The 18,543-nt window shown below is 60.5% G+C and overlaps 2 protein-coding genes across 5 annotated transcripts; one reads left to right on the forward strand and one right to left on the reverse strand.

Moving 5' to 3' along the window:
• The first annotated feature begins 1,914 nt into the window (after nt 1–1,914).
• On the forward strand, nt 1,915–8,767 carry PRICKLE4 (prickle planar cell polarity protein 4). Of its 2 annotated transcripts, none has more exons than XM_031506934.3 (8): nt 1,915–2,044; nt 5,659–5,811; nt 5,935–6,042; nt 6,534–6,671; nt 6,763–6,963; nt 7,150–7,336; nt 7,428–7,706; nt 7,897–8,767. In XM_031506934.3, the coding sequence occupies exons 2-8, from the start codon at nt 5,662–5,664 to the stop codon at nt 8,361–8,363; spliced, it is 1,530 nt and encodes a 509-aa protein (XP_031362794.3). In that variant the 5' UTR covers nt 1,915–2,044; nt 5,659–5,661; the 3' UTR covers nt 8,364–8,767. The 2 variants fall into 2 exon arrangements, with proteins under 2 accessions (XP_031362794.3, XP_085417356.1); XM_085561230.1 differs by lacking the exon at nt 1,915–2,044 and adding an exon at nt 2,224–2,337.
• Nucleotides 8,768–8,923: 156 nt separating this feature from the next.
• On the reverse strand, nt 8,924–18,439 carry LOC144247669 (uncharacterized). 3 transcript variants are annotated; one of them, XM_085561227.1, is made up of 14 exons: nt 18,081–18,305; nt 16,206–16,289; nt 15,641–16,007; nt 15,549–15,610; nt 13,708–13,875; nt 13,507–13,583; nt 13,263–13,384; nt 13,030–13,172; nt 12,853–12,951; nt 12,492–12,614; nt 10,426–10,593; nt 10,181–10,324; nt 9,653–9,760; nt 8,924–9,427 (listed from the first exon to the last, which is right to left on the reverse strand). In XM_085561227.1, exons 1-14 carry the CDS (start codon nt 18,090–18,092, stop codon nt 9,245–9,247), a joined length of 1,860 nt encoding a protein of 619 aa, XP_085417353.1. In that variant the 5' UTR covers nt 18,093–18,305; the 3' UTR covers nt 8,924–9,244. The 3 variants fall into 3 exon arrangements, with proteins under 3 accessions (XP_085417353.1, XP_085417352.1, XP_085417354.1); XM_085561226.1 differs by having other exon boundaries at nt 15,549–16,007; nt 18,081–18,439; XM_085561228.1 differs by lacking the exons at nt 8,924–9,427; nt 9,653–9,760; nt 10,181–10,324; nt 10,426–10,593 and having other exon boundaries at nt 10,622–12,718; nt 15,549–16,007; nt 18,081–18,412.
• Between the last annotated feature and the right edge of the window lie 104 nt (nt 18,440–18,543).

Consider the following 18,543-nt stretch of genomic DNA (forward strand, 5'->3'; position numbering starts at 1 on the left):
GGTGCCACCTCAGCGTGTCCTGCCCTCCGAGGGGACACTGCTGCCACTGTCACCGCGGCGCAGTGGCCGATGCCACCTGGGAAAGCCCCGAGTGCCCTGGCTGTCCCTGTGTCTGTCCCTGTGCCCACGGAGGACTTTGCCCGTGGATCTTTCCGCCCTGGGGAGGGATGGAGGAGCGTGGGGGGAGCGGGGGACAAGGGGGGCCCTGTCACCACCCGCGGGGACAAAGTCCCAGGCAGGAACTGGGCCCAGAGAAAGCTGCAGGACCGAGCTCCCAGCGAGGCCAAGCAGCAGTGACAGCGTGGGGACATCGGGGACCTCCAAGGGACCCTGCCAAGTGTGGAGGTGCTCACCCCTCCTCCTCCTCCTCCTGCTTTCCCCCTGCTCAGGGCATTTTTCAAAGTGTCCTCAAATGGTTTGGGTTGGAAAGGACTTTAAGAATCCCTTTCCTGCCATGGACAATTTCCAGGTTGCTCCAAGTGGTGCCTTACCCGGCCTACCTAAAACAGAGGCCAGACAGAATGAAGGGAATAAAAAGCAGTTTTATTTATTGAAGGGCCTCCAGGTACATTTAGGGCAGATGAAGCCCACCCAAAAATGGACCATAGGTTTCACGCTTTTATAAGTTTGGGTCATTTGCATATTGGGGGTTAATCTTCCAATTAAAGCTTCAGGTAATTAAGTTGTTTTACCCCAAGTTTGCTCCTCCCCAACTCCCTTTTGTTCCCATCTCTCTGGCTTGAGGCAGTGAGGTGTCCTTGATTCCAGGCCTGGAGAGGAATTGTTTTGGAAAAATGGGAAAGCAGCAGCTCCCACTGTGCGTGGAGTTTAGATTTACACACTAAAGAACTGCAGGATTACAAATGTATGGAAATGATAAAAGCTGAATTCCTAAGGCATCGCAAACCCCATCCAACCTGGCCTTGGACACTTCCATGAGGCAGCCCCACAACCTGTGCCCAACACCCCTGCACGGCCTCGCCCAGCGGTGCCACGGGCTTGTCACAGAGCCTGGCACCTCCTCTGCCAAATTGCCATCCCTGCGCGTTTTTTTTGCAGTGCCACCCTGATCCCAGAGCCTCCGACACCCCTCGGGGCTCCCAAAACGAGCCACAGCTCCCGGCACCACGCAGGAGGCAGAGATCCAGCCTGGTCCCCGCAGACGTGGGGGGCTTTTTGGGGATGCTGCGTCCTCTGTCATCCCCAAAGTCACGTCAGCGGGCAGGAAAATCTTACAGCACGCTGAGAAACGCACAGAAACACCAACAGGACGCTGTGCCTCGCGTCAGGCTCTGCTAAATTTTCCCCTGAGTCCTGCCCGGGTGGAATTGCTGCAGCCGGAGCCGGTCTTGGAATGGCTCGGAGGAGCCTCGTCAGGTGTTCAGGGCTTGTGGAAACTGGGACATCCTGACTTGCCGCTGGCTAACTCCTTTGTGAGAGCCCAGCCAAAGTTTCTCCACCTCTAAATTGGGGTGTAATGACACTTCCCCCTCTTTCATGAAGCTTCAACTCTTTCTGATCTCGGCAGGGAAATAAATCACCGCGCGGGATCATAAAAGCCATCAAACGGCAACCCGGGGTGAACCGAGCCGCAGATGGAGGGAAGGGCGCGGGCGCTCGGAAAATGAGAGGTAGGAGCGAGCCAGATGTCACCGGCAGCTCTTTCTCCTGTAGGGTTAATGTCCCCCCCCTTTCCCCTCCCTGCCTGCCCTGGAATTCCAGCCATTGGCTGCCTCCCGAGGTTTAGGCTAAAAAGCCTCTAATTAGGACCCCGGCTGCCGCGGAGCCAGTGCCTGGGCAGGCAGGGAAAAAATAAAAGAGAGAGAGGAAAGAAAGAAAGAAAAGAAAAAACAACAACAAAAAAAGCGTTTCCCCGACGGAGCTTGGATGTTTTCCTTTCGCTTTGCAAAGTTTCCCCAGCCCAGGCTCCGTTCGCTCGCGTCCTCCGGAGCAGGGCGGGACGGCGGCGGCCGGCGCGGGGCTGGAGCGGGCGGCCGAGCCCGGAGCGGCGGAGCGCGGGGCCCGGAGCGCCGGGAAGGGGCAGGTACGAGCGGCTGGAAGCGACTCCCGAGCGCGGCTCTCCCGGCTCCGAGCGGGGATGGAGCTGCGGGAGAGGGAGCTTGGGAGGAGGGGGCAGCGGGAGGGTCCTGCTGCCGGGGGAAGGGGACGAGGCGGAGCGGGGGGATTTTGGCTGTTTGGAGGTTTGTTGTTTTGGTTTTTTTTGGAGGGAGATGATATCGCTGTCCCCGCCGTCTTTGTTTCCGGGAAATGTCCCCTGAAAGCAGGAGGTGACGCCCGGTCCATCGTGCCAGGCTCTGCCAGCCCTGAGCCGGGCAGGTGCGCTGCACCATCCCTGCTCCAGCTGGGATTGGCCGGGAATGGGATATTTGGGGATGGGGGATGGAGCTGGGCCCCTTCGGACGTCTGGTGGCCACAGGGAGGGGTGGGGGGCTTCGTTCTGGTGGTCACAGGGAGAGGTGGGGGGCGAATCTTCATCCCGAGGGCTGCAGGCAGACGAGGGGCGGGGGTCTCGGTCCGTAGCTGCGGGTGTCCGGATGGCTGAGCCAGGCTGGGTTAATGGGTTACTGCTCCCTGCCGTGCTGTGGGACTGAGGGCAAGCACGGCGGGAAAAGCCTCTGGCAGCGCTGGCACATCCCCTGGTGAGCCAACGGGCCGCTGTCCCCTCCGGTGACACGGGTGACACGGTGCGGTGCGGCAGAGCAGGATGCTGAGACCCTCCCCCATCATTTGGGGGGCTGCAAAGGCGTTTTTAAAGCCCAGCAGTGGCACCGAGGGCCGCTCCACCTGGTGCCACCCCAGGTCCAAAAGGCACCGTGGGCTCCCCGCGAGACCAGCTGCAGGTCGGGCAGGACCTGCTGCTCCGGCTCTCCCTGCCAGGCCTCAGCTTATCTCGCCCCAAAAGATGCATCTTTATTGCTCTGCATCTTTATTTCTCCGCATCTTTATTCCTGCTCCTCCAGCGCAGCTGTGTTGACGGGAGCTCAAGCAGAAACAGGTTATCCCGTGGGTGAGGCCAGCGTGGAGCTGTGCCCCTGGGAGCTGCCGGCGCTGCTTTGAGGGGCTTTTTGGAGATGTTGTGTTTCCTGCAGAAGCAAAGTTGAGGCAGGGATGGGAACAAGGGAGCCTGTGCTGAATTCCGAGCAGGCTGGGGTGGCTGCGCTCCAAGTTAATGTGTGACCTTGGCAGCAGAGGGCTGGGAGCCCACACGGGCTCCCACAGCCAGCTGGAGATGGGGGCTGCTGCCGGCGAGCCAGATCAGATCAGTATTCCCAGGAATTCCAGCCTCTTGTACCCAGGGAGCCGCGACGGCTTCCGATCCTTTCGGAGAGTTCGGGCAAACGCATCCGGAGGAGCTCCCGCAGGCAGGAGGACGAGGAGGATTTCCAGCCAAGGCAAATGCCAGCCGGTGCCACCCAGCCTGCCCGACTGGTCCGTCACACGTCCCTTCCCGGGGACCTGCTGGCAGGGAGAGGCAGCTCCCCCAAAGTGCCACCATGGTGCCACCTCCGCCCGGCGCCTGAGCCCAGGTTTGGGGTGGCTGGAGCATCCCTGTATCCCTCGGCAGGGAAGGGCAGCAGGAGTGCCCGGAGGCAGCGAGGGAGGCAGGAAGGAAGAGGGGACAGGCCCGGGGAGCAGAGGAGCCAGACCTGTCGGGGCTGCCCGGCTCTTTAGCATTAGGGAGGCGCGTACCTCTGTCACCGTCTGGGGCTAATTACAGGGACTTGTTTACAGCCCAGACGGCTGCCAGCCAGCGTAATCACATCAAACTGGGCTGGGCTGGGCTCTGTGGCACATCCCCGAGTGTTCACAGCAGCCCCGAGCCCCGCAGTGCCACCCCACCGTGCTGGTGGCCCTGCCGTGGGCTCCCTGTGCCTCTCGGGGCTGGGGCCAGGCTGGCACCGCTGAGCATGGCAGGGGTCTAATGAACAGCAAAGTTCCAAGAGATTAATTACACAAATGCAGCTTGGAGGCTTAATGAGCCCAGCGCAGCCCGGGAGTGCCCCCACCTCCCACGGGAGGGAGAAATGGGGACACTGTCCCCAAACCAGGCAGAGCAGAGCTGGGGCTGCACATGAGGGTCCCCACTTGGCATCCCAGGGTCTCCCCCAACCCTGCTCCTCCTGTCGAGCCGAGGCTGTTCCCTGGCCCAGCTCACCAAGCCAGCAAGGCCAGGGCTCTTTTTGGGCAGCAAATCTGCACTCAAAACGGATTATTTCATCCCTATCCCAAAGCACAGCTTTGAACGACACCCTACAACCATCCCTGCGTCCCCCCGGGCTGCCCCAGGGTTCCAGACCCCAAAGGGCAGGAAAAAGCCAGCAGCCTTTTTGTTTTATCTCTCTGATTAGCCGATCTGCAGCGTTAATCATTGACCCGGCAGCGGGGCAGGGAAACCAGAGCTGCCCCTGCCACATCCCAGCACCGCAGGGGCTGCTCAGGAAGGGGCACACGGGGGGCAGGGGATGCTGGAAGTGTTTGCTGGGAGCAGTGGGGACACTGCGATGTGTCCCTGACAGAGGGGACACGCCAGCCCCGTCCCAGTGTGGAGCAGGGAACGGCTCCTCGTGGTGGCAGAGGTGTAGGAGGACCAAAATTTCGTGGTCTGGGTGTTCTCACCTCTCATCCCTGAGACGGTTTTACGCATGGAACATTTTCCAGAGGGGTTGATCCATCCGTGGTGGGCGTTGCAGGGGTGAATCCCTGGGCGTGTTTGGTCATGGCCCCGTGATTGTCCCCCCCATCCCACCCTGGCTCCCCATGGCAGGGCAGGAAGCGCGGGCTGAGGGCGTCAGGCTCTGGGCTGGCATCCAGGGAACCCCAGGAGCCACCACATCAGCATCTCGCCTTTGTTTTGGGAAGCCGGGGCAGGAAGGAAGCGCGGTGGAAAGCGCCCGCGTGGGGAGGAGGGGACGGCTCCAATGGGTTTCCACTGCGTAACCCCAAGCCAGGCGTGTGCTGTGGGCTGGGACAGCCGGGCAGGAACAGCCCTGGGCAGAACAATGGCAGCCCGAGGGAAAGGATTTATTTTCCACTGAGTTGGGCTCAACCTCGGTCTGTTCCCACTAGACCTGGGATTACCAGTGCCAGCGAAGGGCTGGTGGCAGCTGGGGGAAAGCTCCTGCTGTGGGTGTTGCTGTTTTCCAAAACCTGTTCCAGCTTCAGATTGGGCAATTGGGGTCTTGACTGCCTGGCTTCATCCCCATCCCATCCCATCCCATCCCATCCCATCCCATCCCATCCCATCCCATCCCGCTCAACAGGCAAAACCCCAGTCCTGCCAAGTGCCCGTATCCTCGCTGTGGGTTTGCTGTAACCCCCAAAAAGAAAGGAGCCCCCCAAAAATCCCTCAGACTCATGCAGCGGTTCAGCCGGAAGATCTCGAGGCCGTGGTGCCTTGGAGCATCACCCCAGCTGGATGTGCTCCAGGGTCCCTGCAAGGGACGAGGAGCTGCTTGTCCTGCTGCCACGGGGACACGGGATCCGTGCCCAGGGACGGATCCCTGCTCCCTGCCTGGGGTCTGAGCCGTCTGCTCTCTGTCCCCAGCTGATGTCCCTGCCTGGGGTCTGAGCCGTCTGCTCTCTGTCCCCAGCTGATGTCCCTGCCTGGGGTCTGACCCCTCTGCTCTCTGTCCCCAGCTGATGTCCCTGCCGAGCCCTGCATGGCCCCAGCAGGACGAGCCCTCCCCGTGTGGCACCAGCACCGGCCTCCCCCCGGCCTCGTCCGACAGCGACTCCGGCTGTGCCCTGGAGGAGTACCTGGAGCCCCCCGCGGACCCCGCGCCCCCCGAGGTGGGCAGCACCCGCCTCTCCCCCAGCCCCGCGGGGTTCCCACACCGCAGCACCCCGTTTCCCGGGCTCCAGCACGCATTTTGGCACCTTCGACAAACCCTGACATTGCTGTTTTCTCCCAAGGTCCCGCCGTGCTTCGGGCCCCGCGCACCCCAGCCTGGCTCTCCCTCTGACAGGACCCGGCTCCGAGCCAGAGCCCTCCTGCAGCAGCTGCCTCCTCAGGACTGCGATGTAAGGCCCTCTTTTTGGGGTGCTGCTCCCCTCCCCAGGCTCACCTGATGTCCACAACCAAAAAAAATTAGCTTTAAAATCAGTTTTATTTATTGAAGGGCTTTCAGGTACATTTAGGGCTGACAAAGCCACCCCAGGGGCTACACCCAAAAATGGACTACAGGTTACGGGTTTCACACTTTTATAAGTTGGGACCTTTGAATATTGGGGGTTAATCTTCCAATTAAAGCTTCAGCTAATGAAGTTATTGACCCCAAGTTTGCTCCTCCAACTCTTTTGTTTCCATCTCTCAGGGTCTGGGGCAGTGAGGTGTTGTTGATTCCCAGGCCTGGAGAGGAATTGTTGTGTCTGCCCAAAATGGGAAAGCAGCAGCTCCCACTGTATGGAGTTTAGAGTTACACACTAAAGAACTGCGGGACTCTAGATGATTGGAAAAGATAAAGGCTGAATTCCTAAGGCATCAGAGCCCCCCTGACCCCCGTGCCCCACAGGAGCGGTACTGCCCCGACCTCGCCGAGGAGGAGCGGCGCCAGCTCCGCGCCTTCAGCGCCCGCCGCAGGCAGGAGGCTCTGGGACAGGGCCTGGCGTGTCCCGTGCCGGGTCCCTGCCACGGCTGTCCCTGCAGGAAGGTGAGCTGTCCCCTCCAGCTGCCATTCCTTGGCAGGGACCCGTCCCCAAAAGCCAGCCCTGCCCCAAACCTCGCGTCCCTCTGCCTTGCAGTGCGGCCGGAGGCTGAACAAAGGGGACCCGGGGGTTTCGGCGTCTCGCCTGGGCGACCAGTTCTGGCACCCGTCCTGCTTCTCCTGCCACTTCTGCCACCAGCAGCTGGTGGATCTCATCTACTTCCAGCAGGATGGGAGGATCTACTGCGGCCGGCACCATGCCGAGCTCTTCCGACCCCGCTGTGCCTCCTGCGACCAGGTGGGTGCCGGGCACGGGGAGGCGTTGACCTCGCTTTGGCTGTTAAATGTCCCCGAGCTCGGCTGGAGGCTCCAAATCCATCAAAACCACTGATGGGCTGGAGGAATACCCCTGGATATCCTGGAGGGCTGGGGGCTCCTCCTCCCCGCTCAGCACAGCAGGACGGGGCGCTTTTTCCCATCCCAGCTGATCTTCATGGAGGAGTGCATCGAGGCCGAGGGCCGGCGCTGGCACCTGGAGCACTTCTGCTGCCTGGAATGCGACGAGCCCCTGCGCGGGCAGCGCTACGTGATGCGGAGCGGCCGGCCCTGCTGCCGGGGCTGCTTCGAGAGCCTCTTTGCCGAGCCGTGCCAGGCGTGCGGGGACCCCATCGGTACGGCCGTACCCCCGGAGCCTTTGTGGCGTCACGGGTTCGGGCTTTTTCTTGGGGGTTTGGAGAACCTCACGCTGTGGTTGCCCCGCAGGTGCTGAGAGCGAGGAGGTCACGCACCAGGGGCTGCACTGGCACGCCCGGGCCTCCTGCTTCTGCTGCAGCCGGTGCCGGGCACCGCTGCGGGGACAGCCCCTCACCTGCCGCCGCGGCCGCCTCTTCTGCTCCGACACCTGCGGCCAGGACGCCTCTCCCAGCACCTCCGACTCCTCCGACTCGGCCTTCGCCTCCGCTCCGTCCCCCGACTCCACACCCCTGTCCCCCGGCAGGAGCTCGGCAGCGGGGGGCTGCAGGCAGCGGGGGGAAGGGGCTGGTAGGGTCCTGCTGCCATGGGGTGGGAGCAGATCCCGGCTCTGGGGGCTTGACCGGGGATGTCACACCGTGGGAAGTGGTGATAAAGTGCCACCACAGTGGGGGCTGGGGGTGGGTTGGTGCTGCCCCGTTGTGTCCCGAGACAACCCTTGCTTCTCCTTCCTCCCTTACACCCACTTCCCCTCTTCCAGAGGCATTTTTGGATCAGGCCCCGGTGCACCCCGCGTTCAGGAGCCCCGGGGATCTCGGAGCGGCCGCGCGGGAGCGGAGCAGCGATGCCACCAAGGAGCACCCAGGGGTGCTGGGACCCCCAGCCGGCCACCCCTCAGCACCCCAGCCTGGCCCAGAGCGGCCCAGCGAGCCCGGAACCCTGGGCCACACAATTTTGGGGGACCCTGAACCCCGAACAGCCGCAGGCAGTGGAAACCCACTGTGCCAAGCGGGCACCTCCCCTCCCCGACACAGCCCCCGGGCAGAGGATGGCACGGAGGAGGACGACTCCTGGTGTCCCACCTGCTCCTCATCTTCGGACTCGGACTCGGAGGAGGAGGGCTTCTTTTTCGGGAAGCCCATCCCCAAGCCCGGGATGAATTCCCTGGGCAGGGAGCCCCCGGGGAGGGGCAGGGGCAGGACGGCCAAGCACTGCAGCGTGTCCTAACAGCGGGGTCCGGGGTCCCCGAGTGGCACTGCCAGGTCCTGCCACGGCCCAAGGCTGTGGGAAAAGCTGCTGGGATCCCTCCCCCGGCAGAGCCTGCGCTTCCTGCCAGCCTCTCCCAGAATTAGGAACAGGTAAAGCAGGAAGGGAGCGGGGCCGGGCCGGCCTCCAGCACCTCCGACGAGGCGGCAGCGCCGGGGAGAGCGGCCGGAGCTCCAGACGAGGGCAGCTGCCTGCATCACCCCGTTGCTCCCACTGGGATCCTTCCCCGGGCTCCTCCATGCCCCACTGCCACCCCTCTCCATCCCTGGTGGCACCGTGTCCTGCTGCCACCACCGCGAGGGGACCGGGGCGCGGCACTGCTGCCGCCCATGGCAAAGCTCCAATAAAGTCTGGCTGAAAACTGAGCACAGGCTCTGCCCTGCTCCTTCCCAGCCCACTGTGACACTGACCATGGCACCAGGGCTGGGAGGTCCCCAGGGGTGACCTCTGCCCTCTGCCACAGCCGGGGTTCACTGTGGGACCCCTCCCTTGCAGGAACAGAGCAATGGCAGAGCAAGGGCTGCAAAGGAGACACGGTTTATTTGAACATTTAAACCCAGGAACACTCGCTGGGCTTTGGGAACACATTCCTGGCAATCAGCCATGGAGGAGAGGGGCTGCTGCCCTGCCTCCAGTAAAACCAGTAACACTTTTGCTGCCCTCAGGGGTTTGGGAAGGGCTAAACCCAAACACACCCTGCTCACCCTCCTTCTCCAAGAGACACAGTGGGGCTGCCAACATGTCCCACCTCATCCCGCAGGCTCAGCACCCTCCTGAGCCCCCCAAAGCGCTGTCCCAGCCCCCATCACCCCCAGGCAGCTGGCAGGAGGGGGTGGCTGCCCTCAGAGACCGGCGGTGCCCGAGTCCAGGCTGTCGATGAAATCCTCCAGCTGCTGCAGGTGGTGCCGGCAGCCCTGGCGGAGGTTGGCCCTGAGCGCCAGCCCCAGCGCCGCCTCCATCGAGGGCTCCTTCTGCAGCAGCATCGTGGCCACCACGGCGATGCTCAGGCTGAACTGCTGGTACGACTGCAGGGGAGGCCCGCGGCGTCAGCACCCCAAAACCAGCACCAAGCAACCCCTACTTTTAATCCACAAACCCCCAAACATCATCTGAGCCCCTGCTAGCCCCTTACCGCCCACAGCACCTCCCCAAAACCCCAAATTCACACCTCCCACCACCCAAAGCTCCTCAGGTGAGATCCCACGTCCTGGAGCACCCTCAGGGGCTCATCAGGGGCTGCCAGGGCTCACCAGCTCGATCTTTGCCTTCCTCCTGAGGACGGCGGCGGAGCGGGGATCGATGCCGGCCGGGAACGGCGCCGGGAGCACGGAGCAGAGCTGCTGCTGGCCAGACACAGCCTGGGAGGTGGAAAAGGCGAGGAAAGCTCAGAGAGGAAAGGCGCTGAGCCAAACTGGGGCTGCCAGTGCTGGTCACCAGCCCGGGACTGGCCACCCTGTGGAAGGAGCCACTGGTTTGTCACCCTTCCCTCAAGGTGCCGGAGCTGCCCCAGTTTCTCTCCCTCGTTAGCAGTAATTAAGCTGCTCTGGAGGGTTCTCCTGGGCCGCCTCAGAGCTCCAGCCCAGGGCTGTTCACGCTCCGGCACCCCGAGCCTCGGGTCACTCCCCTGGCCTCTTTCCCTGTCCCGTTCGCGGGGCCGGCACGGCTGTGCCCCCGAGCTGCCCCTCGACCCCGGCTCCCGCGGGGTCCCCTCTGCCCGCGGCACCGTCCCCAAGCCCGGGGGACACTGGGGGGGCGTGGGGGGCACCCAGACCCCGTACCGGGTTTGTGTGCCCGGCCCCAGGCCCCGGGGAGGTCCCTGGGGTGCTGCGGGCTCCAGGAGAAGCACGGCCGGGCTCTGCTGGCTCTGCTGCAGGTCCTGGAGGAGGATGAGGCTCGGCGGGTGGCTGAAGGCTCTGCAGGGGCTGGGGACAGAGAGAGGGACAGGGGACAGCGCTGCCAGCACGGCCCCGCGGCGGCTGAGACCGCACGGGGCGGGGACACGGAGCGGCGCACCCCGACTCACCCCATCCCGGGCGGGCTGTGCCTCAGTTTCCCCAGCTCCACGCGGCGGCTGCTCCCGGGAATGGGGGCTGGGCTCCCTCCTGGCAGGGTCCGGAGGGGCTGCAGGGCTCGGGGGGTGTGACCCGCGCCCGCTGCCAGCCTTGGGGACACCAGGGCTGCACGGCTCTACCTGTGCGTCACAAACAGCCACCTCCGTTTGGCTTCATTTATTTAATAGCATTTTATAGTTTAAATAGGATTTTATATATTTGATATCATTTTATGTATAATATAATAGTATAGTATAGTATAGTATAGTATAGTATAGTATACTATAGTATATAAGAGTATATAATATATAATATAATAGTATATTTTATTGTATATAATATAATATTATATATTATATTAATTATTATATTGTGTTATACTATTATCTATTATCTATTATCTATTATATATTATATATTATATATTATATAATACATATTATGTCTTATATAATTATATATTATATAATATAATTATATATTATATAATTATATATTTCATTCTATATAATAAACATATAAAATATAAATATGTATTATTTATCATATTATCAGAAATGGAAATTGCTTATAAATTGTAACTGCTTTCAGGCAGGAGGCAGATTTACAATGGCTTTGGCGGATTGTATAATTGAAAATGTGCATAAAGCAAGGCTGTCACAAGAGATAACCGCTCCTGTAAAACATATAACCAAGACAGCACAAACAGGGAACAAAACACCAGAAAAAGAGAATACCAGGTCCAAAGCGGCATCAGGAGACCACCAGAGGAGCCCCCTGCGCTGCCTCCTGACCACCCTGCAGCAGTTTGGGTCCTCATCCAATTCGATTTAGATTGAATCCTAATTCAATTCAATTTAGATTGAATCCTAATCCAATTCGATTTAGATTGAATCCTAATTCAATTCGATTTAGATTGAATCCTAATTCAATCCAATTTAGATTGAATCTTAATCCAATCGAATTTAGATCAAATCCTATTTCAATTCAATTTAGATTGAATCCCAATCCAATTTAGATTGAATCCTATTTCAATTCAATTTAGATTGAATGCCAATTCAATGCAGGGCGGAGCTGTGGCAAACCCACCCCAGACGGAGCCAAGGAAAGTGAGGAAGTTGTGCAATTACAGTAGCACAACTGAGAAGTGTGCAGGCCTCTGGCTACAGCTACAGCACTGCCACTTCTGCTTTATTTATTTGTCCCTTATTTATTATCTCTTATTAAACCCTTCACATCTGAGGAGGGGCCTTTCTTTCCCGGCACTGCGCCACGGTGAGGGGACAAAGGCTTTGGGCAGGGGGCCGTGCTCCCCTGCAGGCTCTGCTTTGGGGTGGGGATAGAAAACATCCCCGAGGAAGGGTTGGGGAAGGTGAAACAAGAAACCCTTATAAATAGGATTGCCTGGCTAAAGATTTAGGAAATACAGAGATTGAGATGGTAACAAGTTGTGAGGTACCAAACCTTAGTTACTGAACAACTAGAAAACAATAGTACAGCCAGGATGAAGACAATCCCCCTTCTGCTTGGACAATGCCCTTGCCTACAGGTAGGTCCAAGGGTCAGATGGACTGTTGGATCTCACCCCAATGAGTGGTTCATCCACACCTGTAACCTCCCCTGAAGCATCAGGAGTCTGTGACCCCACTGGCCTAAATATTGTTCCAGCCCACCTTGAACCCCCTGACAAGGAGTCCCTGAGGAGCCGGACGCTCTCTTGGAACTTCTGTTCTCTTGGAAGGGCCCCTCTCCTGAACATCCTCTTGGGATCCTCTCTTATCTCCCTCTGCCCCTTGCCTCTCCCTTCCTCCACGCCCTGGGACCTGCCACGGGTCTCATCTGGTGACTCCTAGCAGGGCCTTCCACCCTCTCTAATAAACCAGATATTCCAAGAGCAGCCTTCAGAGATCTCTGCTCTCCATCCACCCAAACCATCCTGGAGCCCACCACCCCCGCAGGGAAGCAGTGTGCCGCTGGTGGGGAGGATTTTGGGGAGCCTGGAGCTGATCCTGTGCCACTTCCCAGCAGTCCCACATACCTCGAGGTGCTCCTGGATCTCAGGATAGCTGGAGGTCTCCTCTGGAGGGGCTGGATCTGCTCCTGCAGCACAGGGATCCTGATCCTGGCTGCCCACAGGGCTCTGCCCAGCTTCCAGCTCCACCTGGGGACAGGCAATGGCGTGAGGGCACGTGTCCATCCCGTGTCCATCAGGGAGCTAAAACCCACAGGAAACCACGGAGAGAAAAGCCCGGAAAAATTCCATGCCTGGCAAAGAGACAGCGAGGCGGAGAGGGGAAAGGCTGGATGAGAGAGGAGGGAGATGTCACAGCAGCCAAGAAGACCCCTGAGCCAGGCAGCTCCGGAGCTGGGAGCACCCCTGGGACCAGGGAATCTCCTACCGGTGGCTCTGCAGCGCCGGGATCGGCAGCCGGGCTCTCCCGAGGGCTCCTGGCAGCACTGGGCGGCTCCGGGGCATCCCCAGCCGCCGCTGGCACATCCTGGAGGAAAGCAGGACAAGGCTCAGGGTGGGCACGCTCCTGCTGCGGGATGGGGAGGGGACAGGTAAAACCCCACACCTGCGGCTGCTCCGGCCTTTCCGCAGCATCCTGGCGAGGAGCAGGGGGCTGGGGAGGCTCCGGGGGCTGCGGCTCCTTCCTGGCCGCCGGCTGGCTCCGCTTGAAGTGCGCGGGGGAGGAGGGCTTGGAGCGAGGCTTGTGCCCTGCGAGGGATGAAACGGTGGCGGGACCCCTCAGCCTGGCCCGGGAGGGGCTGCAGAGCAGCGAGGAGATTGCCCAGGGACAGCACGGACCTCGGGGCGGCCGGGGACACCACGCCCGGGTCACCAGCACCAGATGCCGGGGGTGGCTCGGTCGCCTCCCGGCCGGGCGATGTCTCCAGGGCGGGCGGTGCTCCAGGAATGTCCCCGGATTCCTGCGGGAGAACAGCCCCAGGGTGGGGTCTGGCTTGGGAGGGCTCTCCGTGCAATCCCAGCCGGGGCAGGGACACCTGCCCGAGGTCCCCATGTCCCCTCCTTGTCACAGCCGGGCACCCACCCTGCAGGACCGGCGGGGGCTGCGGGCGGGGGCTGCTCCTCCTCGGGGAATTGGGGCCAGCGGTCCGGCAGCACATCCTGCAGGGAATGGCACGCTGTGGCTGCCGAGGGTGCCCGCACACTGTCCTCGTCACAGCGAGTGGCCCCTGCCCCATTGCAGCCACTCGCTCCTGTGGCTGCCACCACCCCCAGCCCGCCTCACCTGGTACCAGATCTCTCCGAAGCTGTCCTCAGGCCGCGGCACGGCTTCTCTGTCATCCCACGGGGGTGGCAGGGGACAGCCGTGGGGTGCCCACCTCCTGTCCCCCTCCTCCTCCTTCCACGGGACGTCCCCGGGGCCACGGCAGGGTCTGGGGGCTCTGGGACCGGGCTGCGATGAGGACACATCCCACTGGATTTTTGGGATTTCTTGCTGCTGCCCCTCCCCGCTGCGACCCTCTGTGCCTCTCCTGCTCGCGGGGGAGCCCCTGCTTTGGGCCGCCCTGGATTTGTGGGTGAAGCCCCCTTTGCAGCAGGGTGAAATTAGGGTGAACCAGCTCGGCTTTCACCCAACTGCGACAACGAGCAGCGGCGCAGGGGGGTCAGGCTGCCAGGAGAACACTGAGAGCAGCCTGACCCCAACATCCCAAAAATGAACCCCACGAGGATGTGAAACCCCAGAGCAGGTGGCAGTGGCAGGGAACGGGGGCAGATGTTTCCTAGGAGGAACCAGAGGGCAGCAATTTGCTTTTTTTAAGGACAAATGCTCCACACAGTGAGCGTGGATTCCTTTCCTGGCCACTCCTAGAAGGCTGAGCCAGAGATTTGTGCAGGTCTGGGTGAGCAGCATCAATCCAAACTTTGTAATTGCTGATTAACTTTGGAGCTATTGATTTAATTAGCAGCGCCCTGGTATAACCACAGTGATAAACGAATGTGATCCGTGTTAACAATTGTAATTATATCGATATTTTAGAATATATTTGCTAAAAAGTAATAGAGGGAAGGATATGTAATTAGTGTCATGAAACAGATGTTCTCAGATGTTCATGAGGAAATAAGGTGCGGCATGTAGTTTGAGATAAGTAAAATCCCAAAACGGAATAGGCCTTGGGATAATTAATTAATTTGGCCTTGAAATGGGTAAAGTTGGGATGATTCCAGGTATCTATGGAATAATAAGGATTATTTTTGGAATACAATGCTGGCTTCTATAACACAAGGCCTGGGGTGCATGTGCAGCCTGCAGAGTTGTTCAAAGGACAGTGAGGATGAGGAGAAGCCTTCCTCTGAAAAATCCCCAAAAAGGAAAAAGACCCCTTAGCAACAAGAGGAGCATGTGCTGTGCAGGACAGTGATGTAGATTTCCAGAATCAAAACTCGGAGGAGATTTATGTAAAATATCGATGAATATCAATTAGCATACAGCACATAAATTGTGTTTGGATCCTTTTGTTTTTGCACGTGAGGCAGGGACAAAGGCCCTCCCCATACCCCGGTCAGTTTTGCTTATGCCTTATCAAAACCTTAATCAGATTTAATTAATCACTGCCAAAATTTACTTTGTACATGTTTGCTTGACTGTGTTCACTTTGTATAAAATTGCTGCTCAATTCTAATTTTGTGGTTTATTAAATTAAACACGTAGGACCTCGTTCACAACACCTCATAACTGGTGGAGATCCTTTAGGCCAATCATCTCCATCCTTGGAAAAAAAGAATTTATTTAACCTATGTAAACGTATTTGTTTTGCTATTTTTAATCCTGGGGGTGTGGGGAGGGCAAAGCTGTGGAATCCTTCAGACACAAACCTCTGACCAGCTTCCCCAGCTGGATCCTGACATTTCCAAACTCCTTTTGGGGAATTTAGGAAACCAGGAACTCCTCTCTGCACCTGGGCAACCACGAGTGGATCCAAACAGCCCGGACTGGTTTTGGGGATGGGGTTCAGTGAGCAGGGGGGCTCCTTGCTGTGACTTGGGAGGGTCTCCCTGAGCAACTCCAACGCTCCCACCGTGCCTGTGACACATCCCTGGGACATCTCCCCCAGCCCTGTCCCTTACCGGGTGCCTCCTGTGCCAGCAGCTCCTGTGCTGCTGCTCCCGGGGTGCCTCATTCCAGGGTGGTCCATCCCGGGGTGGCCCATTCCGGGGAGGTCCATCCCGGGGTGGCCCATTCCGGGGAGGTCCATCTCGGGGTGCCTCATTCCAGGGTGGCTTGTCCCAGGGTGGTCCATCCCGGGGTGCCTCATTCCAAGGTGGCCCATCCTGGGGTGGCTCATTCCAGGGTGGTCCATCCCGAGGTGGCTCATTCCAAGGTGGCCCATCCTGGGGTGGCTCATTCCAGGGTGGCTCATTCCAGGGTGGTCCATCCCGGGGTGGCTTGTCCCAGGGTGGTCCATCCAGGGGTGGCCCATCCAGGGGTGGCCCATCCCAGGGTGGCTCATCCCAGGGTGGCCCGTCCCAGCCGTCCTCGGGGCCAGCAGGAGGACATGGCCATGGCCCATCCCACCACGGGGCGGGCTGTGGAGACAGATCCGTGAAACCCTGGAGCAGCCTTGTCCCGGCAGGGCTGGGGGAGGCAGGAGCCCAGCCAGCTGCCCTGCCAGAAAGCCCAGCTGATCCCGAATCCCTGCCCGCACCGCGGCGATGCTCTCCCAGGCATCCCCAAGGATGGAGACGGAGCAGCCACAGCAGGGTGGCCCCGAGGAGCGCACGTACCTCCCTGGGGAAGCCCCTCCTGCAGCCTGGCGAGGGGAACATCCTGCCCGAGGGCCGCCCTGGCTCCAGGAGCTGCGGGATCCGCTGCGAGGGAGAGGCCGGCTCAGCACGTCCCACAGGACGTCACTGCCGGCTTGGGGACTCTGCCAGCCAGGTGCCACCCATGCTGCTGCCAGCCCCGAGCCCGGAGCGCTGGGACACCCCTGTGACATCCCCGGGACCACCACGACATCCCCGGGGCCGCCGGCATGGGCACCAGCCGGGACACGGTGCTGGAATTGGGGACACCGCTCGCTGTCCCCCGGGGGGTGACACGGGGCTGGCAGTGCCCTGGCACACCCTTTGTCCCTGCCGCGTGTCACCGCCAGCCCCGCGGGTCACCCCCCGATGTCAGGCCACGGGGGTTTGGGTGAGCTCCATCGCCCAGCCTGAAACCCCCACTTTTGTCCCCAAATTGCGGGGTGTCAGCCTCAGGTCCTGCAAAGCGGCACCGGAGCACGGAGGGGGTTGGGATGGAGAGCCCTGCACCCCTTCACCCCAATCCTAAATCCCAATCCTGAATCCCAATCCTGAATCCCAATCCTTCCCTGCACCCCAATCCTGCACCTACGCCCTGCACCCCAAACCCGTAACTTTGCAACTGCACCCCAATCCTGCTTCCCTGGATCCCATTCCTGCCCCTCTGCACCCCAATCCTGCTTCCCTGCACCCCAATCCTGCTTCCCTGCCCCCCAATCCTGCCCCTCTGCACCCCAATCCTGCTTCCCTGCACCCCAATCCTGCTTCCCTGGATCCCATTCCTGCCCCTCTGCACCCCAATCCTGCTTTCCTGCATCCCAATCCTGCTTCCCTGCACCCCAATCCTGCACCTACGCCCTGCACCCCAAACCCGTAACTTTGCAACTGCCCCCCAATCCTGCTTCCCTGCACCCCAGTCCTGCTTCCCTGCACCCCAATCCTGCTTCCCTGCATCCCAATCCTGCTTCCCTGCCCCCCGATCCCCCCGCTCCCATTCCGCTCCCATTCCAATCCCATATCCGGCGGGAGCCGCTCCCTCCTCCGGAGCTCTCCCGGAGTTCCCCCCGGGAGTTTCCCCCGGAGTTTCCCTTCCTCTTCCCACCCTGCTCCCGGCGCTGATTCCGCCCCCGAGAAGAACGGGAGCGCGCAGAGCCCGGGGAGCGCCGCTTCCCTGATCCCCTGGGGATCCAAATTCCTCCGGGAATCTCGGATCCATCAGCGGGGTGGGAGCAAGGACCCGCAAACTGCGCCCCGTGGGCACCCGCAGTGCCCCTGAAAGGACACGGGATATCCATGGAAGAGGGGATCCTGGGAATCCTGCACCCCCAGAGCATGGAATATCCATGGAAGAGGGGATCCTGGGAATCCTGCACCCCCAGGCTATGGAACACCCCTGGATTATGGGATCCTGGGGTCCCTGCACCCCCAAGCTACGGAATACCCATGGAAGAGGGGATCCTACACCCCCAGGATATGGAGTATCCATGGAAGAGGGAATCCCGGGGTCCCTGCCCCCCCAGGACATGGAATATCCATGGATGATGGGATCCCGGGGTCCCTGCCCCCCCCAGGACATGGAGTACCCATGGATGATGGGATCCCGGGGTCCTTGCCCCCCCAAGCTATGGAATATCCATGGATGATGGGATCCCGGGGTCCCTGCCCCCCCAGGACACGAACCCCCCCCAGCGCCTGCCGCCATCCAGCTCCAGCATCACCCGCTGGGTGCTCCCGAACTTGTGCCGGGATATTTCGGGAAGCAGGACCCGCATTCCCGGGGCTGAGAGTCGAGGAGGGCCCAGGGAAGGGTGGCGGGGTTTGGAGAGCCCCGGCAGGACCGGGCTCCATCGCACCCACCTTTGCTGCCATGCCGGGGCTGCTGTCAGCTCCCGGCGCGTCCGTCTGTCCGTCTGTCACCTCCTGGCACCCCAAACCCGCTGCCCACCCAGCTCATCCCCTCCCGGCGCCTCCAGCCTCTCCTCCCCCTTATCCCGCGGCATTCCCGCTGGGAATGGCGCTGCAGGGGCTGCCTGGCACGGCCGTCCCGCCCTGCCCCCGGGCTGATTTATCGCAGCCCGGCCCGGAACGGCCCGGAACGGCCCGGCAGCTCGGGGGGTGGCCTGGGACGCTCCGATAAGGAACTGGTCTGAACTGGTCGGGCCGGCCCTGCGGATTCCGGCGTCCGCATGGAGCTGGGGACGCGGCGTGACCTTCCAGGAACGTGGGAGGGGAGAGGGAGGGAAGGGAAGGCTCCGGCTCTGCTCGCTGGTGCCAAATGTTCGTAAAGGATGGGGGAAAAGGGAGCCTCGGGGTGAACTCG

The sequence above is a fragment of the Lonchura striata genome, chromosome 26 (assembly GCF_050655825.1).
Source record: "Lonchura striata isolate lonStrDom1 chromosome 26, ASM5065582v1, whole genome shotgun sequence".
Lineage (NCBI taxonomy): Eukaryota > Metazoa > Chordata > Aves > Passeriformes > Estrildidae > Lonchura > Lonchura striata.